This window comes from Pleurodeles waltl, chromosome 6 (assembly GCF_031143425.1).
Source record: "Pleurodeles waltl isolate 20211129_DDA chromosome 6, aPleWal1.hap1.20221129, whole genome shotgun sequence".
NCBI classification, from domain to species: Eukaryota; Metazoa; Chordata; class Amphibia; order Caudata; family Salamandridae; genus Pleurodeles; species Pleurodeles waltl.
The window spans coordinates 1,171,889,922-1,171,914,861 of NC_090445.1; the positions used below are offsets into that span (position 1 = coordinate 1,171,889,922).

The window sequence follows — 24,940 nt, forward strand, 5'->3', positions numbered from 1 at the left end:
GGTCATGTCCGGTGTTACAGATCTACTGGGGTAAGATAACCTGTGAGCTGAATGCTGTGCTTGGACGAGAACAACAGCTGTCCTCAAAACTGGTGTTATTGGGCACGATGGAAGAACTGCAGGGCACAAGAGCAGATCGTGCATTTGTGGGTACGGCCCGGCTGGTGGCCAAAAGACATAGCAGCTGCCTGGAATTCACCTACAGTACCATCCCTCCAGAAATAGAGGCGCCGAGTGGACTGGTGTGCGAACCCAAAAAAACTGGTTTAGGACTCAAGAGGCTGTCTCCATAAACATAGGAAAGTGTGGGGGAAATGGCTGGGACTGCTCTTGTTAACCCAGTGACTGTTTGTTCCCCGGTGATGTGGTGAGAAATGGATCTGACGCCTGTCTCACAGATTGCTTTAATGTTATTGTAAATTGGATCTCATGGCACCTAAATTTACATGTGCAAGTTGTCTTGGTTTTTCCTTCTGTATTCCTCTTTCTTTTCCCTTTAAAATCAATAAAATCTGTGTATAAAAAATCCTGCCAAAATTGGCCCCATCCACCAGCAGCACCCAGCGCCACGCAACGGGTACAAGGCCCGTTTTACATCACCAAAAAGGCTTCAATTAAAAAAATGAATCCAGCACTCCAAAGAACAAGTTACTTACCTTCAGAAACAAATTATCTGGTAGAGAAATATTCTAGTTGCAGATTCCTTACCTTAAAATTTCACCCAGGCGTCACTAGATCCAGAGATTTTTCTTTGAGCAGTGTCCTTAAGCGCCATCAGGTGGTATCAGTCGACTCCATGTCCGTGGTTGGTGTTGTGCTCGCCATGGTGAAGTCACAGTTGTATAGAGGCACCACCCCAGCAGGCTGACTTCAGTTTCTTTTCAGGACTTTCCACGTCAGAAGTGCAGAGGCATGAAGTACATTGAGACTGGTGCGCAAGAACTATGTCCCTGAAAGGGAGTCCCTGTCCCTTGAAATCAGTTCACAGAGCGGGTTGGATGGGTGAGTCAATAAGGAATCTGCAACTAGACTACCGAAGGTAAGTAACTTGTTCATCTGATAGGGACTTCTAGCTGCAGATTCCTTACCTTAGAATAGATACTCAAGCAATACCATTCCTGGAGATGCCAGCGAACCAAGGTCATACTAGGAAGTCCGGTAGGACCGAATGGTCAAAGTAGCCATCCCTGCGGACCTAACTGCGCATGTTCACTGAACACTACTGCCTGGACAGATACCCATGTTGCTGCTTGGCAGAGGTCCAGGATTGGAACTCAAGGTATCGCAGTGGTTGCAGCAGTTGCTCTGGTGGAGTGAGCACGTAACCCTTCAAGGGGTTGTTTCTTAGCCAAGGTGTAGCACTTTTTGATGCAGAGTACAACCCATCTGGAGATGGCCCTTTCCTGCACCGCCCGACCCTTCTTCACACCCACATAACCAACAAAGAGTTGATTGTCCATCCGGAAGTCTTTGGTAACGCCAACGCTCTTTTTGGATCCAGACGGTGGAGTCTAATCTTCATGAGAAGGATCTGGGGGTGCATAAAAAGTAGGCAAGGTGATAAATTGATCTACATGAAATGGCATGAATACCTTGGGGAGGAACTAGGCCATGGTACGAAGCACCACTTTGTCGGGATGGACAGAGAGAAAGGGTGGCTTCAAAGAAAGACCTTGCAGCTCACTCACTCTGCGTGCAGATGTGATGGCAATAAGAAAGGCTGCCTTTAAGGTGAGAAGCCACAGAGGACAATTATGATGGGGCTCAAAGGGAGCACATGTAAGGTGAGTGAGTACCAAGTTCAATTCCACTGGGGCATTATGAATGGGATAGATGGAAACATGTGGGTAAGTCCCTTGAGAAACCTTACAACAATGGGAAAATTAAACATTTCCTCAGATCTGGTAGTCTCAGGAAAGCAAAGATGGCAGACAGATAACCTTTAAGGGTGCCCAAAGCAGCGGTCTGCTGGGCAAGAGGACAAACAAAAGAACCTCAAACAGAGGTGCAGAAAGGGGATCAACTGACTTGTTGGTACACCATGCCATAAAATATTCCAACAACAGGTGTATACCATTTTTGTGGAGGCACGTCTGGCTGCCAAGATATTAATGCAGACTTCGGGCAGAAGGTCAAAAGCTGTCAAATGTCGCTGCTCAATCTCCACGCAATAAGGCGGCAAATGGACATGTTCGTGTGGAAAACCGTCCCCTGCTGCAGTCACAGACAATCCTCCCAAAGAGGCAGTCTGAGTGGAGGATCTGTGGCCATGCTCAGAAGCTCAGGATACCATATTCTTCGTGCCCAGTGCAGAGCCACAAGAGGATTACTTGGTTCGTTCATGACCTTCTTGAAAACTCTGGGCAGAACTGGTATTGGCAGGAAGGCGTACAGGAGGCTTGAGTTGCACTTGAGACGAAAGGCGTCACCGAGCGAGAGCTGCCTTGGAAACTCCAGCGTGCAAAATAGCTGACATTACGCATTCTTTGCAGAGGCAAACAGATCTAACTAAGGCTCTCCCCATTGTTTAAAGAGACCATGCGTCATCTCTGGATGGAAATGCCATTTGTGATCGACCATGCAGTTCATCTGCTCTGGCGTTCAGAGAGCCTGCCAGATGTTGAACCACCAGGGATATGCACTGATATTCCAGCCATGTCCAGAGGTGTAGAGCTTCCTGACAAAGGGTCCACGACCTCACCCCGCTTGTTGCAGAACCACATGGCGGTGGTGTTGTCTGTGAACCGCTGCACCACTTTCTCTTTGAGAGAGGGAAGGAATGCTTTTAATGCAAGCCTGATTGCCCTGAGCTCCAGGAGCCTGGACTCCGCCCGAGACCAGACACCATCTTTTCCTCCCCTTTGTGCCCACCCCCCCTTCCAGGAGTGATGCATCTGCCACTACTGTCAGATTTGGCTGGGAAAGGGAGAGGGATCTGCCTCTGAGCCATTCGCGATGTGAAAGTCACTCCTGCAGATTTTGAGAAGTTCCCTCTGACATCTAAACCATGTCAGAGAGATTCCCCTGATGCTGTGCCCGCTGGAACTTCAGGTCCCAAAGCAGAGCCTGCATACGCCATCTGGCATTTGTGACCAGAAGGATGCAGGAGGCCATGAGGCCCAGCAGCCTCAGAGTAATTCTCACCGAAACCCAGGACAGGTGCAGAAACATTGGTATGATAGCCTGAAAATCCTGGACTAGCTTCTGGGAAGGATGGGCCCGAAATTGCACTGTGTCCAAAACAGCTCTGATGAAAGGGAGCGTCTGAGAGGGAGTCAGATGTGACTTCGGCACGTTTATAGTGAACCCCAGCAAATTCAAGAGATTTGCCGTAGTCTGGAGGTGGGAGATGACAGCCTGGGGCAAGCCCGCCTTCAACAGCCAGTGGTCTGGGTAAAGGAGGACTGAAACCCCTAGCCTGCGCAGATGAGCTGTGACCACCGCCATCACTTTGATGAACAACGAGGGGCACTGGTAAGACCAAAGGAAAGCATGGTAAACAAAGTGCTTATGACCTCCTATGAACCGCAAGTAATGTTTGTGTGTTGGCAGGACAGGAATGTGGAAATAAGCTTCCTGCAAGTCCAACGCTACCATTCAGTCTCTAGGGTGCATGGCAGATAGGACCTGAGCCAAAGTGAGCATTTTTAACTTCTCCTTTCTGAGGAAGAGATTGAGGGACCATAGGTCTATGATAGGGCAAAGTCCCTTGTACTTTTTGGGCACCAGAAAGTAGCGGGAATAACAACCACACCCCCACTCTCTATTGCTCCCTTGGCTATGAGAGCCGTAAATTCCTTGCAGAGAAGTGGCAAGTGATCCTCTGTCATCCGATTGTAGGAGGGTAGCATGGGCAGAGGGGTAGTCTTGAAGGGGAAGGAGTAGCCCCATCGGATTATTTGGAAAGCCCACTTGTCCGTGGTGATGGATTCACAGTGTGGCAGGTGATGGTGAATCCTGCCTCCTACTGGTCTGGACAAGGAAAGTTTGGTGGCTGCAGTGTGGGTAGTGGTGGACAGGGCTGACCGCTGACTTCCTGATCCACGTTGGATCATGCAGAGCCCTCCTGGCAGCATGCGCGGCACTGTGGATGGGGTGAAATGGACGCGGTTGGGTGCCCCTTCTGTAGCCACGAAAGGGGTGAAAAATGGACTGGGGGGGGGGGGGCGATGAGCAACTGTGAGGCCAAGGGATCGAGCTGCATTTCGAAACTCCTTAAAGCTCGAACACTGAATCTCCGAAGAGATGGGTGCTATTGAAGGGCATGTCCAGAAGCAATTGCAGGACATCCACTGAAAAGCCAGACGTCCTCAATCAAGCATGGCCACCAAGGCCACTGTTGATGCAACTGATCTACCAAGTGAGCTGGTTGTGTCCAGTCCACAACATATTGTGAACTTGGCTGCATCTCTCCTGTCTGCAACGGCTTGGGAGAGAATGACCCATGCCTCCTCTGGGACCTGTGGCAGCACCTTATCCCATAAAGTATGGTAATAGCGGCCCAAAAGGCATGCAGTGTTCACAGACCGCAGGAAGAGAACAACTTCCCCCAAAGTCGGTCCAATATTTTTGATTCTCTATCCGGGGGGGTGCAGATGGGAATGAGCTAAAAGAGGAAGAAGCCTGGTTGACGAAGCTCTTAGGCGTAGGGTATTAAGTCAATAAGCTAAGGTTGTTATGTGCAGGCCTATGGCGATTGTCCTGTTAACAGGAGCCCCTGTGCTACGTTTGGACCATGTCCCCAGCAGGACATCAGTGAGGGCTTCATTAAAGGGCAAAAGGGGATCTGACGTAGAAGCCCTGGGCTGAAGCACCTCCATCAGGAGGTTTGTCCTGACTGCCACAGAAGGCAGCTCGAGGCCCAGGACCTCAGCAGCTCTTCTCATCACCATGGAATAGGAGGCTTCCTCCTCTGTAGCCATGGTAGGGGGAGAAAGCATGCCAGTGTCAGGGGAGGTGTCCAGACCACCCAATTCCTGAGCCCAGTACATTTCTGGATCATCTTCTAGCTGGAATTCTATAGGATCCAATGACCTCTCCACACGCTCACCGTACACGTACCCATAAGCATAAGGGTCATGATCAAACCTGGTTAACATAGTTTCTGTCAAAGAATCAGCGTTGAGCCACACTGGTCTGGCTCGGAGTCGGGAATGAGAATGGGGTCAAACTCGATTGTCGGTCGGGCCCACATTGAAAGCATTGATGTCTTTGCTGGCGATGGGGAACGTCATGATGACATGACCGGTGTTGGCACAGATCCGATAATGTATCCTAAAGTGCCCTCCGGAGCAGAGGCTGAAGCCACTGGCGCGGAACCAGAGGGGGCCCCCTCCGACCCTTCTGGGCCCGAGGGTGTCACAAGAGGGTCAGTCTGCCCAAAAATAAGGCGGATGGCCTAGTGAAACTCCCTGAGTTGGGCAGTTGTGGCTCCCGCTCCCAGAAACTCAGATAGGCGTGGAACTGTCCAAGAAGCAGGCTCTGAGGAAGGAAGCCTGGAGCATCAACACTACTCCTGCTTCATGTCATCCGAGCGATGGGTTGAAGTTGAAGAATGTTTGTTGTTCTTTGAATTCTTCTTGCTGCCAAAATGGTCAGAGGACTTGAGTGGGACCAAGACGAGTGGTGATGGCTCCACGAGCGGTCTTGTTACCGGCCTCTCGAATGAAACCAGGAGTGAGACAGAGCTGGGCATCGGCTGCCATGAGCTTAGGGACAGGTCCCTGAAAGTCTTCGAGTTTATGGCAGGCACTCAGTCATGGTCACGCTTGAGGCAACACAAACACACCAGATGCGGATCGGTCACCAACATCATGCGGTGACAGGAGCCACAGAGCTTGAAACCGGTCTTGAAGGAAGACGTCTTGACGCAGCAAGTAGTAAGAAAGTTCGAGAAAAAGGTCCCAAGTCAGTCAAAAAAAACGACTGAGGGCAGCTCTTCTCTGGATCTGCACGTAGGCTAGCACAGAAAGTAAAGAACTGACAGTGCGCAGGGGTGGTGCCAATATACAACCGCAATGTCATCACAGTGACCACGACGCCAATGATGGACGGAGAGTCGATAGACGCCACCTGATGGCACAGAAGGGTACTGCTCAAAGAAAAATCTCCAGATCCAGACTGGCACCTGGGGGAAATTCTCAGGTAAGGAATCTGCAACTGGAAGTCACAATCAGATATGCAATACCTCCTTTATTGTGGCTGTTTATTCATGGCTGGAAACAAACAGCCACAATAAAGGAGTCCTTTTTTTTTTCCCATTCGAAGGAATTTTTGGTGATGAGCCCCAGAAGATGCTATGCTTTCACAAATGAGTCCCCATAACGAAGATCAAGTATTGTAGAGAGGATGCCATGGGCCCCAGTACAATCAAGAACAATGGGCCTTTTAATGCTGTTGGGGTAGTAAAATACAAATTACTTACCTTCGATAACGATATATCTGGTAGAGACATTCTAGTTACAGATTTCTTACCTTTTGAATTCCCGACTCCGCGAGTGTTGGTGGCGTCCTGTTCACCGTGATGACTTTGCAGTAGTATATAGTCACCACCCCAGCGTGCTGATGTCAGTTTCTTTTTACGACTTTCCACGCCAGAATCGCGGAGTCATGAAGAACACTGATAGTGGTGCGCCAAAGCTAGGGCCCTTCAAGGAAAGTTCCTGCCCATAGAAATCAATTTGCAGAGCGGGGAGGATGGGCAAGTCGGTTAGGAATCTGCAATTAGAACGCCTCTACCAAATATATAATTACCAAAGGTAAGTAACTTTGACATCTAATAGAGACTTCTAGTTGCAGATTTCAGATTTCTTACCTTCTGAATAGATACCCAAGCAATACCATCCCTGGAGGTGGGCTGCGAACCAAGGTCATACCAGGAAGTCCTGTAGGACCAAACGACCAAAGTAGCTTTCCCTACGGACCTGACTGTCCAGGCAGTAGTGCTTGGTGAATGTGTACAGAGATGCCCATGTGGCTGCCTGACAGATATCCAGTACTGGAATGCCTCGTGCTAACGCTGTGGTAGCTGCAGTTGCCCTAGTTGAGTGAGCTCGAAAACCCTCAGGGGGTTGCTTCTCTGCCAAAGCGTAGCACATTTTGATGCATAGGAGGACCCATCATGAAATGGTTCTCTTTGGCAACACCTTGTGGGTTATGTGGGGGTGACGAAAGGGTAGGAGTTGATCGTCTACCCAGAAGTCTTTAGTACGATCAAGGTAGAACTCCAACGCTCTTATTGGTTCCAGGCGGTGGAGTCTCTCCTTCTTATGTGAGGGATGTGGGGTGGGTAAAAAGTAGGTAAGGTGATTGAGTGACCCACATGGAAGGATGTTACCACTTTAGGGAGAAAATAATCCTTAATGCGGAGTACCACTTTGTCAGGATGTACTGCCAGAAAAGGTGGTTTAGATGACAGAGCTTGGAGCTCACTTACCCTGCGAGCATAAGTAATGGCAACCAACAAGGCAGTCCTGATGGTTAGGAGCTGTAAAGGACAGCTACGAAGCAGCTCGAATGTAGTGCACATCAGATATGTGAGGATTAAATATAAATCCCATTGAGGCATGATAAATGGGATAGGTAGGAAGAGATGTCGGATGCCTTTGAAAAATCTCTACATTGGGAGATTTGAATAAAGAAAGTTGGTCAAGTAGTCTCAGGAAGGTAGAGATACCAGAAAGATAGCCCTCGAGGGTGCCCACAGCAGAGCCCTGTTGGGCAAGAGAGAGGACAAAGAGCAGAACTTCAGAAAGAGGTGCAGAGAGAGGATCAACAGATTTGTTGATACACCATGCCACAAATGTTTTCCAACGACAGGCATACACCGTTTTGGTGAAGGGGCGCCTGGCTGTCAAGATGACGTTACAGACTTTGGGTGGAAGGTTAAAAGCCATCAACTGTCGTCGCTAAATCTCCACGCAAGGAGGCAGAGAGGGGACAGGTTCGGGTGGATGATCCTTCCTAATGGGCAGTCTGATCGGAGGAACTATGGCCATGCTCAAGAGCTCGGGATACCAGACGCTTTGTGCCCAGACCGGAGCCACCAGAATAACTGCGACCCGGTCTTGCATGATCTTCTTCAGAACTCTGGGCAGAAGTGGTACGGGTGGAAAGGCGTACAGAAGACCTGAGCATGATCTTCAGAACTGTGGGCAGAAGCGGTACGGGTGTAAAGGCGTACAGAAGACCTGAGCTCCACTCGAGACGCAAGGCATCCCCGAGTGAGTGCCGCCTTGGAAACTCTGCAGAGGCAAAGAGATCTAACTCAGGCTCTCCCCACTGCTGAAAGAGACCTTGCACCACCTCCGGATGGAGACCCCATTAGTGATAGACTATGCAGCGTCTGCTGAGTTCGTCTGCTCTGGCGTTCAAGGAACTCACCAGATGTTGAACCACCAGGTTAATGTCCTGATGTTCCAGCCAAGTCCAGAGACGAAGGTCCTTATCACAAAGAGTCCACGACCCCACTCTGCCATGTTTGCTGCAATACCACATGTGGTGTTTTCCATGAACACTTGCACTGCTTTCCCTTTGAGAGAGGAAGGAAATGCTTTCAATGCTAGTCGAATCACACAGCACTCTAATAGATTGATATGAAGCCCAAATTCCGCTGTAGACCAGAGGCCTCTTATCTCTGCCTCTCCCATGTGGCCGCCCCATCCCAGGAGTGACGCATCTGTCACTACTGTGAGGTCTGGTTGGGGAAAGGAGAGGGATCAGCCGTTGACCCAATCTCGATTAGTTAGCCACCACTGAAGATCTTTTCCAGTTCCTTCCAAGATTTGGACTTTGTCAGAGAGTCTCCTTTGATGCTGCACCCACTGGAACTTCCAGTCCCAATGCAGAGACCGCATATGCCATCTGGCCTTTTGAACCAGCAGGATGCAGGAGGCCATGAGGCCCAGCAGCCTCAGTCTCATTTTCACAGAAATCCAGGACAGTGGCTGAAACATCGGTATCATGGCCCAAATATCTTGGACTCGCTTTTTGGGAGGATAAGCTCGAAATTGCATTGTGGCCAGAACAGATCCTATGAAAGGGAGCATCTGAGAAGGAATCAGGTGTGACTTCAGCGTGTTTATAGTGAACCCCAGCGAACGCAAGCGGCTCGCTGTAGTCTGGAGGTGGGAGACTACTTTCTGGGGCATATCCGCCATCATCAGCCAGTCGTCGAGGTAGGGGAAGACTGGGACCCCTAACCTGCGCAGATGAGCTGCAACCACTACCATCACCTTTGTGAACACCCGAGGGGTGCTGGTAAGGACAAAGGGGAGCACAGTGAACTGAAAGTGCTCGAGGCCTACCACAAATCTTGGGTAACATCTGTGGGCCGGCAAGACGGGGGATGTGGAAGTGTGCGTCCTGCAAGTCCAACGATATCATCCAGTCTCCTGTGTCTAGGGCAGATAAGACCTGAGCCAATGTTAGCATTTTGAACTTCTTTTTGAGGAAGAAATTGAGGGACCGAAGATAGGACGAAGGCCCTTGTCCTACTTTGGGACCAGAAAGTAGCAGGAACAACCACCACAACCTACGTCTAATGCAGAGACCCTCTCTATACCTCATTTGGCCAAAAGCAGGAAGTGCCATGTGATCCTCCGGTATGTGGTTGAATGAAGGTGGCGTGGCTGGAGAAGACTCGAAAGGGAGGGAGTAGCCCTTCCAAGCAATCTGGAGGACCCACCTGTCCGTGGTAATGGATTTCCAGTCGGGCAGATTATGGTGAATCCTGCCTCCAACTGGATCCAGGTGTTCTGATGGAGTAGGAAGGTTTGGAGACAGAGGAGGAGGGGGTGGGGCTGGGGATTGGAATGGGCGACCCGCTGGCTCCCTGATTCCCAAGATCGTGGGATCCCGCAGCTGCGCAGGGGCTGTACAGCATGTGTGGATTGATGGCTCAGTGGAAAAGGACGCAGTTGGGTGCCCTTTCCAAAGCTATGAAAGGAGCGAGAGGCGGACTGGTGAGGTCTAAGGGCAGGTGCTAGGCCAAGGGACCGGGCCGTGGCTCGGGAATCCTTAAAGCGTGCGAGCGCAGAATCCACCTGGTCTCCTTAGAGACGGAAGCCATCAAAGGGCATGTCCATCAACGTTTTCTGGACATCCCCGAGAAGCCAGGTGTTCTCAGCCAGGCGTGACGTCTTAGGGCCACCATCGATGCAACCAATCTGCCTAGAAAGTCTGTTGTATCCAGTCCACAGGGGATGAGGAACTTGGCTGCATCTCTCCTATCTGCGAGCACTTGGGAGAGGACAGTCTGGGTCTCCTACGGAACTGTAGGCAGCACCTGCTCAACCGTATCCCAGACAGTATGGGAATAGCGGCCCAAAAAGCTTGCAGTGTTCACTGACCGTAGCGCTAGACTGGAATAAGAAAAATATTTCTTCCCCAAATTATCCCGTCTTTTTGATTCCCTATCCAGGGTGGGGAGCAGGGGATGTGCCAGAGGAAGAAGAAGAGGGAGCCTAGATCACAAGGCTCTCAGGCGTGGGGTGTTGGGTGAGGAATTTTGGGTCTGTTGGAGCAGGCGATGGTGTGCAATCGTCCAATTCACAGGAGCCCCTGTGATGGGTTTGGACCAAGTACCCAAAAGGACGTCCATCAGTGCCTCATTAAAGGGGAGAAGGGATTCTGATGTGGAAGACCCCGGCTGAAGCACGTCTGTTAGGATGTTAGGGCTAACCATCACAGAAGGTAGCTCAAGGTCCAAGACCCCAGCCGCCCTTCTCACCACCATGGTGTATGTGGCGCCCTCCTCCATAACCACGGTAGGAGGAGAGCGCAAACCAGTGTCAGGGGAGGTGTCTGTACCACTGACATCACCCAAATCCTGCACCCAGTCCATTTGGGGGTCAAGCTGGTTTTCTAAAGGGGGTCCAGTGGGCCCCTCCAAACTCACTGTATCCATACCCCTAAGTATAAGGGTCTAGAACAACCCTGGGCCCAGGAGAGCCCAAAGAAGACAGAATCGGCATCGAGCGACGTTGTTCCAGCTCAAGGTCATCGAGTATGAGAATAGGATCGACGTCGATTGTGGGCCCACCAGACGTCGGGAGCGTCGACATCTGACCCAACGCCAGGGAAGGTCGCTGTGGCACGACCCGTGTCAGGGCGATCCGGGATTGGATCTGGAGGAGCCCTCGGGAGCCGTGGCCGAAGCAGACGACTTTGAACCTGAGGGGCCCCTCATCGACTCACCTGTGCCCGAGGGTACCAAAGGTGGGTCAGTCTGCCCAAAAATGAGGAGCATTGCCTAATAAAACTCTTAGCTGGGCAGGGGTGGCTCCGGCTCCCGGGAAGTCGGGGAAGCGCGGGGCGGACCCAGATGGAGGCTCCGTGGACGGAGGCCTAGAGTGTTGACGCTCTTCCATCGCCGCATCATCTGAGCGAAGGGGTTAAGTCGAAGAACGTTTGTTCTTCTTCAACTTCTTTTCTTATGACCCGAATGTCCGATGACTTAGAGGACGAAGAGTGGTGGTGACTCTGTGGCCGGTCTCAAGACCTTACTCTCGAACAAGACCGTGAGCACCAAGGAGTCGTGTGTCGGGCCGCCATTACATTTAGGGACCGCTCCCTCAAAGCTTTTGGGTTCATGACTCGGAGCACAACTTTGAGGTGCGGATCCGTCACTGACATCATTTGGGACTAGTTGCAGGGCTTAAAACCGGTCTTGAGGGACATCCCTCGATGCATTCACAACCTAGTCAAAAGTGTTCGACAAAAAAGTTGTTGTAGTCAAAAAATTACAGATAGCTGCTCTCTAGATGTGAGTGTAGGCTGGCGTGGAAAGAAAAGAACTGACGTCAGCACGCCGGGGTGGCGCCTATATACGACTGCGATGTCATCAAGGTGAACACGTCGCCACCGATGCCCTCAGAGTATACCGACGCCACCTGACGGCACGCAGAGGTACTGCTCGAAGAAAAAGTCTCTGGATCCAGTCTGATGCCTGGGGGAATTCAAAAGGTAAGGAATCTGCAACTAGAAGTGTCTATCAGATATATAACAATTATCAGGGTTCAATGGGCCCCTCTGGGCTCCAGTGCACTGCAACTGCTTTACCAATGGGAGATTCTCACCCAGAAAGAGCTTGGGACATGAAGGGAACCAGAGAGTGAGGCTTCGTGCATGTTTCCATGAGTAAGGTACCGAAGAAGACTTCAAGAGCGGCAGGTGAGACAGTCCATCTGTTCTACGTGCTGTACAGGCAGAGCACATATGGGAGAGCAGCATTCTGCACGACGTTTTAGTTCCAGGGGGTATCTGGGACTAGAGAGCACCAGGTCAGGTGCAAGAAGCTTTGCCATATGTCAGTTCACTTAACACCTATGCTTATCATACAAAGAAAGCCAGCTTAGAAGAGAAGATCGTCTTAGTTTTTAAGCAAAAAACTTTAAAGTTATTCCTGTTTTTTTTTTTTAACTAAGTACTGAAACTTAAAGTAACACTGGGAGTGCCAGTTGACACATTTAGCTATATTTTTATAAATGGAAAACATCTGAAATGCATTTCTTATTTTTTGTTAAACTATGTGCATTTTAGATCAAGAAAATGGGTTGTGGTAAGAGAAAAAAAATGAATCGGACCCAGAAACTGTCTATATTTTTCATGTTCAACCTTGCCTGTACTTCTAAATACTTAACAGTTCTAAATTCAACACTCACCATCACAGTCGAAGAGCGCAAAAACAACGTCACACACATGGTCCGACAGTTCCACTTTTGCCACTGTTCTGGCGACCTGCTGCATGGTGACTGAAAGACAAAAATTTTCGAGTCATTTACACCTGCTAATGCATCATCAATCACAGAAAGTAAATTTATAGATAAGTGCTGCTGTCGTACGTCAGAACAGTATCATGGGCATTGCCTTCACTAGCAAAACAACTAAATCTCTAGATATCAACTCTGCATAGTTTGATTACATCAGCAAGTAACAGAAGAACTTAAAAGTTAAAACAAATTAAATGTCACGAGCAATGCATCTATATCACAATAAATTAAATTATTCAACACAGTATCTACCTTATGGAGATGTTCCTAACTTTGAGGGTTTGAAGACCTTCACCATTTTCCTAATATTTTTAGGTGCTAAGGGACCTTTATCTTGGCTTCAGAGTTAAAAGGCATTATTGCATGAAATAGTGTGTGCCACTCTAGCCACATGAGCTAGATCATGGACACCATATTTACCATTGTTAGATGTTGAGGTTCAGATTTCTTCCAGTCCTGTTCCTTGCACAGTCACAAGGACTAACCCGACATGTTTTACTGTGCTACCACTGTAAAACTGAGATGCTACCTAACGATTTCACAGGACAAAAAGCACACCGCCCCTGTAATCAAAATATCAATTAGCCTGGCGTGATTCACCTAAATCAAAGATATCCTATGGTTACAGCTTAAAAGAGCAATAGTATTAAGTAACTTCAACAAATAGATCAGGTTAAATCTGCATTCCTCCCACGATCAGTTATTGGCCAGGATTTCTTAAAGTGAAAGCAATCCGACAAGCAACCGCTAAATATGTTAAAATTGTATAGCGCAGTTCTGCTAACTTGCTGCTTTTGTAGGGCAGTCAGCATGTGGGGACACCCTCGGGTGTAACTGTTGGGTGTGTGGAATAAAAGGTCTTTTCAGTGAATTGCTCGGTAAACATTTGCCAAAGGTTAAGTGCCATTGGATAACCACTACGAGGAGTTTTGAGATGAGCGAGAGGAGAGGACCCTAGGGCTGTATTCCATCTCATGGGGTGAAGCCTGTCCACTGCCTTGCCAGAGTTCTGGGATTCACTTTTGAAGTGGAATTGATTTGCTAACTGTACAAGTTTGGTGCTGTTTTACGTGCCTGGTCTTGTGGATGGGCTGTCTAGTGTGGTACGTCGTTAGCTGTGAATGTCTGTGTGTGTGAAGAGTATTGGGGTGGCATAGGTATATCAGCTGGATTAATTTGGCGCTGTGCAACTGAAAATTCAGGTACACCAATATTCGGTTATTGCCGGGTCCATGTGTACGTAAAATGTCTTAGTACTGGGGAGTAGGTTACCAATTATATGTCTTACTGGATAGGATTTTTAGGTATTTTACATGTATACGTAGTTTGGGCTCGAAGATTCACAACGCAAAAAATGAACTGTTTTTGCTTTGTCAGTTAGATGACTGCCTATCAAACTGCTTTAGTAGCATGTATGCGAGAGGATGTTAGAACTCCCAAATCGCTATTCCTTTGTCACCTTTAGGACACTGGGAGAAACAAATTCATCATGAGAATAGTATTCTGTCACTGAAGGACTGAGAAACGCCAAAAACATATTTATACCCCGGAAAAAATGGTTAGAGGTAGGCAACTGAAAAAAAGAAGGTTAGCCCACCAGTTATTAAACATAAGAAATGCTGACTTCAGTCTTAAAAGTTCATGGACCTTAAACGATTGGGTCTCCATATTCAAGTAAAACGCATTAAGAAATTAAACAAGCATTTGCAATGCACTAGGGTTTCGCATTTCTCCGAATTACAGCAATTAGCAGTTGTAAACTCCCAACCGGATTATTCTTTCCACATTGAAAGAAAAAAAACACCACGATCGCGCTGCTACAATTCACTCGTAATGAAACCTATCGGCAAAAGTGCAATTAACTATGTAACTGGGGCGATGTTTTGCAAATCGCTCGACTTCTGCCAAGTGAGATCGCGCTGCGAACAAAAGATAAAATGTAGTCCACAAATCTGACAGGAAACAGCGAGCCTCGCATGTTTTCAGTACTTGGTTGCTGCGCTCGAGGAGGGCTAAGCACCGGAAAAGGCATGACTTCCACTAATGAAAGCAAGCAGATTTTAACAGGCAAGTCCACGAACCAATGAAAGACAACTGACGTGACGTGAATGGGGCTCCGAGAGCGCTTTACTAACTCCTAAAGCGTCTCACAAGCGAAACGCAGGCTCGACCCTAAAAAGCACCATCGCCACTTAAGACCAGATGCCTTATTTGGACACCAAGTTAAGAACTCAACCTTCGTTAAAAAGATAGGTGTATATAAAAATGAGAGCGTTTCCTCAAGTAGTGAACACAAACCCTTACAGCGATTTCCAATTAACCTTCTCCTACCTAATCTTTCTCTAAATTTAGATGAAAAAAAAAAATCCTATTTGTTCAGCAGGGGCACATCTAGACACAAACTTTGAGGAGAGTCTAGTATTTCAAGCCACAATGGTGGGGCTACAATGTCAAGCAATGTGCGAGAACACATCCTCAGAACCAGTATAAGAGCACACACTGTCAATATGTCTAGGTTTAATGGGCTAATGCATGCAGACAGCATTTTCAGTCTTCAGCACATTATAGCCAATCCTATTGGCTTTGCCTAGAATTTCCACTCAGACATTAGGCACTGCTGGATGTTAAACAGTATTCACTACACCTGCAAGCCTCAGAAGTCTGCAAAATGGTTGTCACTGACCAAGTCTTGTGCATGTGTGCAGGTCTGACACACAGTAAAGAAAGCACTGAAGCTTTAATTGGAAAGGTGTCTTGTCTTACCAAAAGCATCTAAATACACAAATAATTCCATGGAACAAGAAGATGTGAATGGGGGACTTCCCAATAAACAAACACAAGGAAGTGTTCCCACAGACATCAAGAATTAGACTTGCATGAAAGCTAATAAATGTGTGATGTGTTGGGACAAAGAAATGTATATGGGACTTCTATCCGAATGTCACAAAATGAGGGAGGGGTTTGTCAAGAGCTCAAATGGGGGGGAACATTCAGAGTGGAGTAAGGAGGATACATTCACAATGTAAAAAACTATGTGCTTATGTGGTTATAGCACATTCTTAGGTGGGGAGCAGTGGAGTGTTGCATATTGTGAGACGTAATGGAAGATGAAGCAAGATTGCATACACCAAATGAAAGCTTAAATCTTTGAATTACACCCAATTTTAGGTCACCTACCAGGCAGGTTTCAAAACCAGGTTAGCATGTCGACTTAGTCACTACACCACATATTCTTCCTTAGTTTATGTAATATAACATTCAAAAAAGGTTAAGAATTGAAAATGCTTCCTAAATTCACCTTCACTAATCCTTGTGAGCACTTGTATTCTTTTGACATTTTTCCATAGGAATTATACTGTGTTTCTTGTGATGTCTTGTGAGTAGACTGAATGTAAAGTATTGTAGATTGTAGGTATTTAACAAGTGTCTTCCCTCGATTATGTTATCTCTCATTTAAGGCTGAGGTTTGTCTATGTGCATATTCACTATAGGTTAAAGTATAACTTGATATTTAACAAATATTTACATAGTTCTTAACAATGTAATGATTTTTAATAATGGTGCATCTGCGTTGTACCTATCAGGGTGGAACACATAATTTTCCAAAAGAGGAGTACCTTTTCTAATGGGGTATATTCTATAATTTAAAATAGTGTACAAAGGGTTGATTAATCTTTTTTCAGTCTTTGGCACTACAATTCTTTCTTGAAATAGTTATGTGCTGATGTGATAGGAAAGCATCAATATTGCAAATTACAACTATAATGTGCGTTTGTTTGAAGGTTACAGGGTAAATATATTTCACAGATATTTGACAAGGCCACATTTACACTCCGTCACATTTTCTTTTACTCTGAATGAAAGAGACCAACATTTAAATGAGCATTTGCTGCACCACAAATGCATTACGGTAAATAATGTCACACAAACTTATGAGGGAGCTGAAGCTGTGTAAAAATAGACTGAATCTTGTTATGGTGAGCATCAATAGCAGTAGATACACTGCTGCATGATTAGATTGAGAGATTTGTGGGCAACCAGAGGAAGACCTGGTCAAAGGAGGGTGAAAGCATGCCCATCAAACTGCAGCCCCCTCATACTGGAATGCTGTAGCTCCAGCTGGCTAGACCCACCTGCACCACCAGCCAGTAAGGAGCTCATGTTCCTTTACCTTAAATACTGATGAGTCTGGTGCCGACTCAACATATCCTGATTCTGGTTAAATCTGTTAATCTGCTGAAAAATATCAATGCAAGCTTGTGTAATGTCACTGGTTCTCCTGTAAATTGCTCCATTACCTTCAGGTCGAGTTTGTGTTACAAAAAAATACAGAAAAAAGGTAAACTATCTGTGAACGAGCTCCACTCTTCAATAGGAGGTAGTCAGTTTATGACAGAGCCCTACTCATGTGCAGCAACTAATTTTATCTGTGCAGGCACTCACTTATATCTTCTACGTTTTCTGGTGCATCTCTAGAAGTGCTAATCAACTTCAGTTTAAGGTTCCTGGGAACAGGGAAAAAGAATCTGTACATGGAGAGTGTGACTACAGGGGCAGAAAGTAGTATGAAAGAAAGAGCAGTGCTGAAGCCCAGGTGACTACCTATGGATGATCTAGTAGAAGTCAAAATGCACTGCAGAAAATGGGAAAGAATAAGTGGAGCTGGGCAGAAAAGCAAGGAGAAAAAACTAATATGAACAAAGGGGGCTTCCATGTTGGAGCCATCAGCATCTAGGTAGGGGCCAGTGGGAGAAGGGTGGTGGTGCCTAATTGCAGTTCTTGCCATTGTCTGTGAAAATTCAAACTCTCCACAGGTTCCAGAGAGCCGGCAACGGCCAGAGTAAACATGGGTCCTCTATAAGGTCAGGTGAATTCTAGATTTGGCTCTAATATTACTTTATGGAGGAGTAGAGGGGCAGTGGTCTGCACGTGGCTGCAGTTGCAGCGCTACAGTAACTATCTGACTACCAGTATGTGCTTCTTTAATAACGCCCATGGTTGATTTGGGAAATGGTCTACCACCACTGGACCAAAATATGGCCAGGTTCCCAAGGTCCATCTTCGAAAGTGTGCTAGGAACGTCCAATTTTGTGTTGCTCTGGAATGGTTTAGGGTCTGACTTACTGGTTGACCCAAGGGGGCTCCCATGGTATGAGGGAATGGCTGAATTCACCTTGTCGCGCCCTAAGTAGGGGTCATAGTGGAAATCTGGGGGTACCAAATCACATTTTCTTGGCAGTGGTGCTTGAAGGGCCAGACCAGTGGGTAATCATGATTTTAAGAATTTCAGAAAGAGAATTTAATGTTTAGCCTTGTATTGAAATGGATGTTCAATATACATATCAATATTTTGGTGTGTCAATAACAATGACTGTTCTCTGTGTGTTTTTATGAAATCAACTATGACCCATGAATGTTTAATTCTCAAAACCAAGTTTTAATGTGGAATGGGGCTGGTTAAGTGTACTTGCCCAGATATCATTCCCACTCAACTTCAGAGTCCCTCACTGGTGTTAATATGAACTATTATCTATGGTACCAAGCCTGAGCTTTAAAATCTCCTCTTTAGGCAGACATTCAAAGAATGGGAGGTATCTGTACTGTACTTGCAGTGGAATATTGCAAACCATGAGTGTTCCTACTGTGGTGCAAGTACGGCCCGACCCAAACTGAGCTGGGTAGCAATCATGAGGTAGAGGAGCACAGTGACGGGCTACTCTCCTCTGCTGCCTTTGTAGGGAGTGTTAAGAGTAACTGCCTGACTGTTAAAGTACAGTGTGACATGATGTTATTTTGAAACCATCACCCTGATGCCAGTACTGCCCGACAGACACTCAGGCAACATCAACGCTTGGACCATGGCTGGCCTTCCTTTTGGGATACACCTGGTAGCCAGGAATATTTCACGCAGGGAATTCCCACAGGAGTATCTTTTAAAAAACCCTGACTCCACCAATAAATGCTGGTGCCACCTACTGTCAACCACCGAAATAAAGTAACTGCTGTCCAGACCTATATTACCCAATATCACTTTGCATGCACTGACTTTTTAGCCAGTACTTTGAATTTTTTAAAGCGAAAACACGAGTGCCCCAGAATGCAAAATGCTGTTGATAAAAATTTCTGGTGTGCTCGATAGACCCTGAATCACTGCAATACCATTAAAAAAATTAAAAAAAAATTCTCCCCCACGAGTGTGTATATAGCTGTTGCGACCCCTTGTCAAGGGTAATAAGCGCTACATAATGAAAATGTCACTTACCCAGTGTACATCTGTTCGTGGCATCAGTCGCAGTAGATTCGCATGTTCTGCAATAGCTCGCCATCTGGTGTTGGGCCGGAGTGTTACAAGTTGTTTTTCTTCGAAGAAGTCTTTCGAGTCACGGGACCGAGTGACTCCTCCTTTTGTCTCCATTGCGCATGGGCGTCGACTCCATCTTCGATTGTTTTTCCCCGCAGAGGGTGAGGTAGGAGTTGAATTGTAGTAATAGTGCCCATGCAATGGAGTGACTAAGTATGCACCTATTTAAGGTTGAGATGATACATATATAAATAATTGAAGGTAACTTCCAAACTGTTACAGGCTCCCGGGGAGGCGGGTGGGCACATGCGAATCTACTGCGACTGATGCCACGAACAGATGTACACTGGGTAAGTGACATTTTCAGTTCGATGGCATCTGTCGCTGTAGATACGCATGTTCTGCATAGACTAGTAAGCAGTTATTTCCCCAAAAGCGGTGGATCAGCCTGTAGGAGTGGAAGTAGTGTGAAATAATGTTCTTAATACGGCTTGACCTACTGTGGCTTGTTGTGCGGATAACACGTCTACACAGTAGTGCTTGGTGAATGTGTGAGGCGTAGACCATGTGGCTGCCTTACATATTTCTTGCATTGGGATGTTTCCTAGAAAGGCCATGGTAGCACCTTTCTTTCTGGTTGAGTGTGCCCTTGGTGTAATGGGCAGCTGTCGTTTAGCTTTAAGGTAGCAGATTTGGATGCATTTAACTATCCATCTGGCTATACCTTGTTTTGATATTGGGTTTCCTGCATGAGGTTTTTGAAATGCAATAAATAGTTGTTTAGTCTTTCTGATGTTTTTTGTTCTGTCAATGTAATACATCAATGCTCTTTTGACATCTAATGTATGTAGTGCCCTTTCAGCTACGGTATCTGGCTGTGGGAAGAACACTGGAAGTTCCACTGTTTGATTTAGATGGAACGGTGAAATAACCTTTGGCAAAAATTTAGGATTGGTCCTTAGGACGACTTTATTTTTGTGTAGTTGTATAAAAGGTTCCTGTATTGTAAACGCCTGAATCTCGCTTACTCTTCTTAGGGAAGTAATGGCGATGAGAAATGCCACCTTCCAGGTTAGGAACTGTATGTCGCAGGAGTGCATGGGTTCAAAAGGTGGACCCATAAGTCTAGTTAGGACAACATTTAGGTTCCATGAAGGAACAGGTGGTGTTCTTGGTGGTATAATTCTCCTAAGGCCCTCCATGAATGCTTTAATGACTGGTATCTTATATAGTGAAGTTGAATAGGTAGTCTGCAGGTATGCAGATATTGCTGCAAGGTGTATTTTAATGGAAGAGAAAGCCAGGTTAGATTTTTGTAAGTGAAGCAAGTAACCCACTACATGTTCTGGAGTTGTGTGTAATGGTTGTATTTGATTAATATGGCAGTAGCAAACAAACCTCTTCCATTTACTTGCATAGCAGTGCCTGGTGGATGGCCTTCTAGCTTGTTTTATGACTTCCATACATTCTTGGGTAAGTTGTAAGTGCCCGAATTCTAGGATTTCAGGAGCCAGATTGCTAGATTCAGCGATGCTGGATCTGGGTGTCTGATCTTTTGGTTGTGCTGTGTCAACAGATCTGGCCTGTTGGGCAATTTGATGCAGGGTACTACTGATAGGTCTAGCAGCGTTGTGTACCAGGGTTGCCTTGCCCAAGTTGGTGCTATCAATATGAGTTTGAGTTTGCTTTGACTGAGTTTGTTTACCAGGTAAGGAAGGAGAGGGAGAGGAGGAAAAGCGTAAGCAAATATCCCTGACCAGTTCATCCATAGGGCATTGCCTTGGGATTGTTCGTGTGGGTATCTGGATGCGAAGTTTTGGCATTTTGCGTTCTCCCTTGTCGCAAACAAGTCTATCTGAGGTGTTCCCCAGAGTTTGAAATAAGTGTTCAGAATTTGGGGGTGAATCTCCCATTCGTGGACCTGTTGGTGATCTCGAGAGAGATTGTCTGCGAGTTGATTTTGGATCCCTGGTATAAATTGTGCTATTAGGCGAATTTGGTTGTGAATTGCCCAACGCCAAATCTTTTGTGCTAGCAGGCTTAACTGCGTGGAGTGCGTCCCCCCCTGCTTGTTTAGATAATACATTGTTGTCATGTTGTCTGTTTTGACGAGAATGTATTTGTGAACTATTATTGGTTGGAAAGCTTTTAGTGCTTGAAAAACTGCTAGAAGTTCTAGGTGATTGATATGCAGTTTTGATTGATGTACGTTCCATTGTCCTTGTATGCTGTGTTGATCGAGGTGTGCTCCCCACCCTGTCATGGAAGCATCTGTTGTTATTACGTATTGTGGCACTGGGTCTTGGAAAGGCCGCCCCTTGTTTAAATTTATGTTGTTCCACCACAGAAGCGAGAGGTAAGTTTGGCGGTCTATTAACACCAGATCTAGAAGGTGACCCTGTGCTTGAGACCACTGTGATGCTAGGCATTGTTGTAAGGGCCTCATGTGCAGTCTTGCGTTTGGGACAATGGCTATGCATGAAGACATCATGCCTAGGAGTTGTAATGCCATCTTTGCTTGTATCTTTTGTGTTGGATACATGCGTTGTATGATGGTGTTGAAATTTAGAATTCTTTGTGGACTTGGAGTGGCTACTCCCTTTGATGTGTCTATTATGGCTCCTAGGTATTGTTGTACCTTGCGCGGCAGAATGTTGGATTTTGTAAAGTTGACGGTGAACCAGAGTTTGAAGAGGGTTTGTATGATCTGATTTGTGTGATTTGAGCACTCTATGAACGAATGGGCTTTGATTAGCCAGTCGTCCAAATATGGGAACACATGTATTTGCTGCCTTCTTATGTGTGCAGCGACTACCGCTAGGCATTTGGTAAAGACTCTTGGTGCGGTTGTTAATCCGAAAGGCAGAACCTTGAATTGGTAATGTATTCCTTTGAATACAAACCTTAGGTATTTCCTGTGCGATGGGTGTATTGGTATATGGAAATAAGCGTCCTTGAGGTCTAAAGTTGCCATGTAGTCGTGTAGTTTTAGCAATGGCAATACTTCCACATGGTCACACTACAAGAAGTGGTCCGATCTGATGAAAGTGTTCACTACTCTGAGGTCTAGGATTGGTCTCAGCGTTTTGTCCTTCTTTGGTATCAGAAAGTACAGTGAGTAAACTCCTGTGTTTAGTTGTGTGTTTGGCACTAATTCGATTGCATTCTTTTGCAATAGTGCCTGCACTTCTATCTCCAGGAGATTGGAATGGTGTGTTAAATTTTGTGCTTTTGGTGGTATGTTTGGAGGGAATTGTAGAAATTCTATGCAATAACCATGCTGGATAATTGCTAGAACCCAAGTGTCTGTAGTGATTTCCTCCCATGCTTTGTAATAATGACCTATTCTTCCCCCCACTGGTGTTGTGTGGAGGGGGTGAGTGACATGTGAGTCACTGTTTAGTAGTAGGGGTTTTGGGGCTTTGAAATCTTCCTCTATTTCTAGGGAATTGCCCTCCTCTATATTGTCCCCGAAAACCTCCTCTATACTGTCCCTGGTAACTGGACGGTGTTGCTTGTGAGGTACTGGCTTGTGTGCTCTGACCCCGAAACCCCCCTCGAAAGGGCGTTTTACGGAATGTGCTGTAATTCCCTCTGCGGGGAGTAGAGTGCGCCCATGGCTTTGGCAGTGTCCGTATCTTTTTTGAGTTTCTCAATCGCTGTGTCCACTTCTGGACCGAACAGTTCTTTTTCATTAAAAGGCATATTGAGAACTGCTTGTTGAATCTCTGGTTTAAATCCAGACGTTCGGAGCCATGCATGCCTTCTGATAGTTACAGATGTATTAATTGTCCGTGCAGCTGTATCTGCAGCGTCCATGGAGGAGCGGATCTGGTTGTTGGAAATGGCCTGTCCCTCCTCAACCACTTGTTTTGCCCTATTTTGTAAGTCCTTGGGCAGATGTTCAATGAGATGTTGCCTCTCGTCCCAGTGGGCTCTGTCATAGCGCGCAAGTAGTGCCTGGGAGTTCGCGATGCGCCACTGGTTTGCAGCTTGTGCTGCGACTCTTTTACCAGCTGCATCGAACTTGCGGCTTTCTTTATCTGGGGGTGGTGCATCTCCAGATGTGTGAGAGTTGGCCCTCTTCCTAGCTGCTCCTACAACGACAGAGTCTGGTGGCAGCTGTGTAGTGATGAAAGCCGGGTCTGTAGGAGGCGCCTTATACTTTTTTTCCACCCTTGGTGTGATTGCCCTACTTTTGACCGGCTCCTTAAAGATGTCTTTTGCGTGCCGGAGCATACCAGGGAGCATAGGCAGGCTTTGGTACGAGCTGTGGGTGGAGGAGAGTGTTGAATAAAAAATCATCCTCGACCTGTTCTGAGTGGAGGCTTACGTTGTGAAATTGTGCTGCTCTAGCCACCACTTGAGAATACGCGGTGCTGTCCTCTGGTGGAGATGGCTTCGTAGGGTATGCCTCCGGACTATTATCTGACACTGGGGCGTCGTATAGGTCCCATGCGTCCTGATCTTGGTCACCCTGGCTCATGGTGGTGTGAGCTGGGGAGAGTGATGGAGTTTGTGCTGGTGAGACGTTAATCACGGGCTGAGGAGAGGGTGGTGGGGTAACTCTTTTCACCACTTTTGGTTGTGGTGTCTGTTCAGTCTGGAACTCCAACCTTCTCTTTCTCCTAATAGGGAGAAGGGTGCTTATTTTTCCTGTCCCCTGCTGTATGAAGATACGCTTTTGCGTATGGTCCACATCAGTTGCTTGTAGCTCTTCCTCAAACCTATGCTTTTGCATTTGGGAGGTTAGCGAGTGCTCTTCTGTATAAGAGCCTGGAGCTGGGTCGCTTGCAGTTTGTTTCGGCATCGAAACCTTGTCTGCGTGTTTTTTCGGCTCCGAGGTGACTTTTCTTTTTCGGGGCCGAAACCTCTCGGCGTCGATCTGCTTCGGTGCCGCTGTCTCGGCGTCGAGCCGTGTCCACACCGGCATCTCGGTGTCGAGGCTTGTCTTCAGCACTTTCTCGGTCCCGAGAAGGCTGCGTGCCGGTGTCTCGACCGGAGTCGGACGACCTCGGCACTGTTTGGGCCTTTTTCGGTGCCGACGGTCGGTCACCGAATTTATGGGTGGAGCCATGGCCGGATGGCAGTGGCGTCCCCTGGGCCTTGTAAATGTGTCTGTGTGGTTTGACGTCTTACTCACGGTTTGTGTATCGTCGAATCCTTCGGAGTCTGAGTCTTGGATCGAGAAGGTACCTTCCTCTTCCTGTTCCTCGAACTCCTGTTGGGCTGTCGGTGCGGACGCCATCTGAAGTCTTCTGGCTCGACGGTCTCGGAGTGTTTTTCGGGACCGGAACGCACGACAGGCCTCGCAGGTGTCTTCGCTGTGCTCAGGTGACAGGCACAGGTTGCAGACCAAGTGTTGGTCTGTGTAGGGGTATTTATTGTGGCATTTGGGGCAGAAACGGAACGGGGTCCGTTCCATCGGCGTTCTTCAGCACGCGGTCGAGCCGACCAGGCCCCGACGGGGGATCGAAAAACTACCCTGAAGGGCACCGGAGCTCTTCGATCTTCGATGCGGTGTGGAATCTAAGTACGCCGATCCCGAACGCAACAATACCGACGAAAATCTTCAGAAATTAGCTAATTTTCCGTTCCGAAACTCGGAGCGACAGGAACACGTCCGAACCCGATGGCGGAAAAAAAACAATCGAAGATGGAGTCGACGCCCATGCGCAATGGAGACAAAAGGAGGAGTCACTCGGTCCCGTGACTCGAAAGACTTCTTCGAAGAAAAACAACTTGTAACACTCCGGCCCAACACCAGATGGCGAGCTATTGCAGAACATGCGTATCTACAGCGACAGATGCCATCGAACATTTAATTCCATACAGTCAGGGCCACTGGAAATATGCGACAACGGAGAAC

The 24,940-nt window shown here is 47.2% G+C and overlaps 1 protein-coding gene across 2 annotated transcripts in view; it reads right to left on the bottom strand.

Annotated features, from left to right (window-relative positions):
- Positions 1-24,940, bottom strand: part of MICU1 (mitochondrial calcium uptake 1) — a 542,154-nt gene that overhangs the window by 24,821 nt on the left and 492,393 nt on the right. For both annotated transcript variants that reach the window (XM_069240390.1, XM_069240391.1), the window contains exon 11: positions 12,663-12,752. In XM_069240390.1, the coding sequence (XP_069096491.1) occupies positions 12,663-12,752 (90 nt within the window). The remainder of the gene's footprint in view (positions 1-12,662; positions 12,753-24,940) is intronic.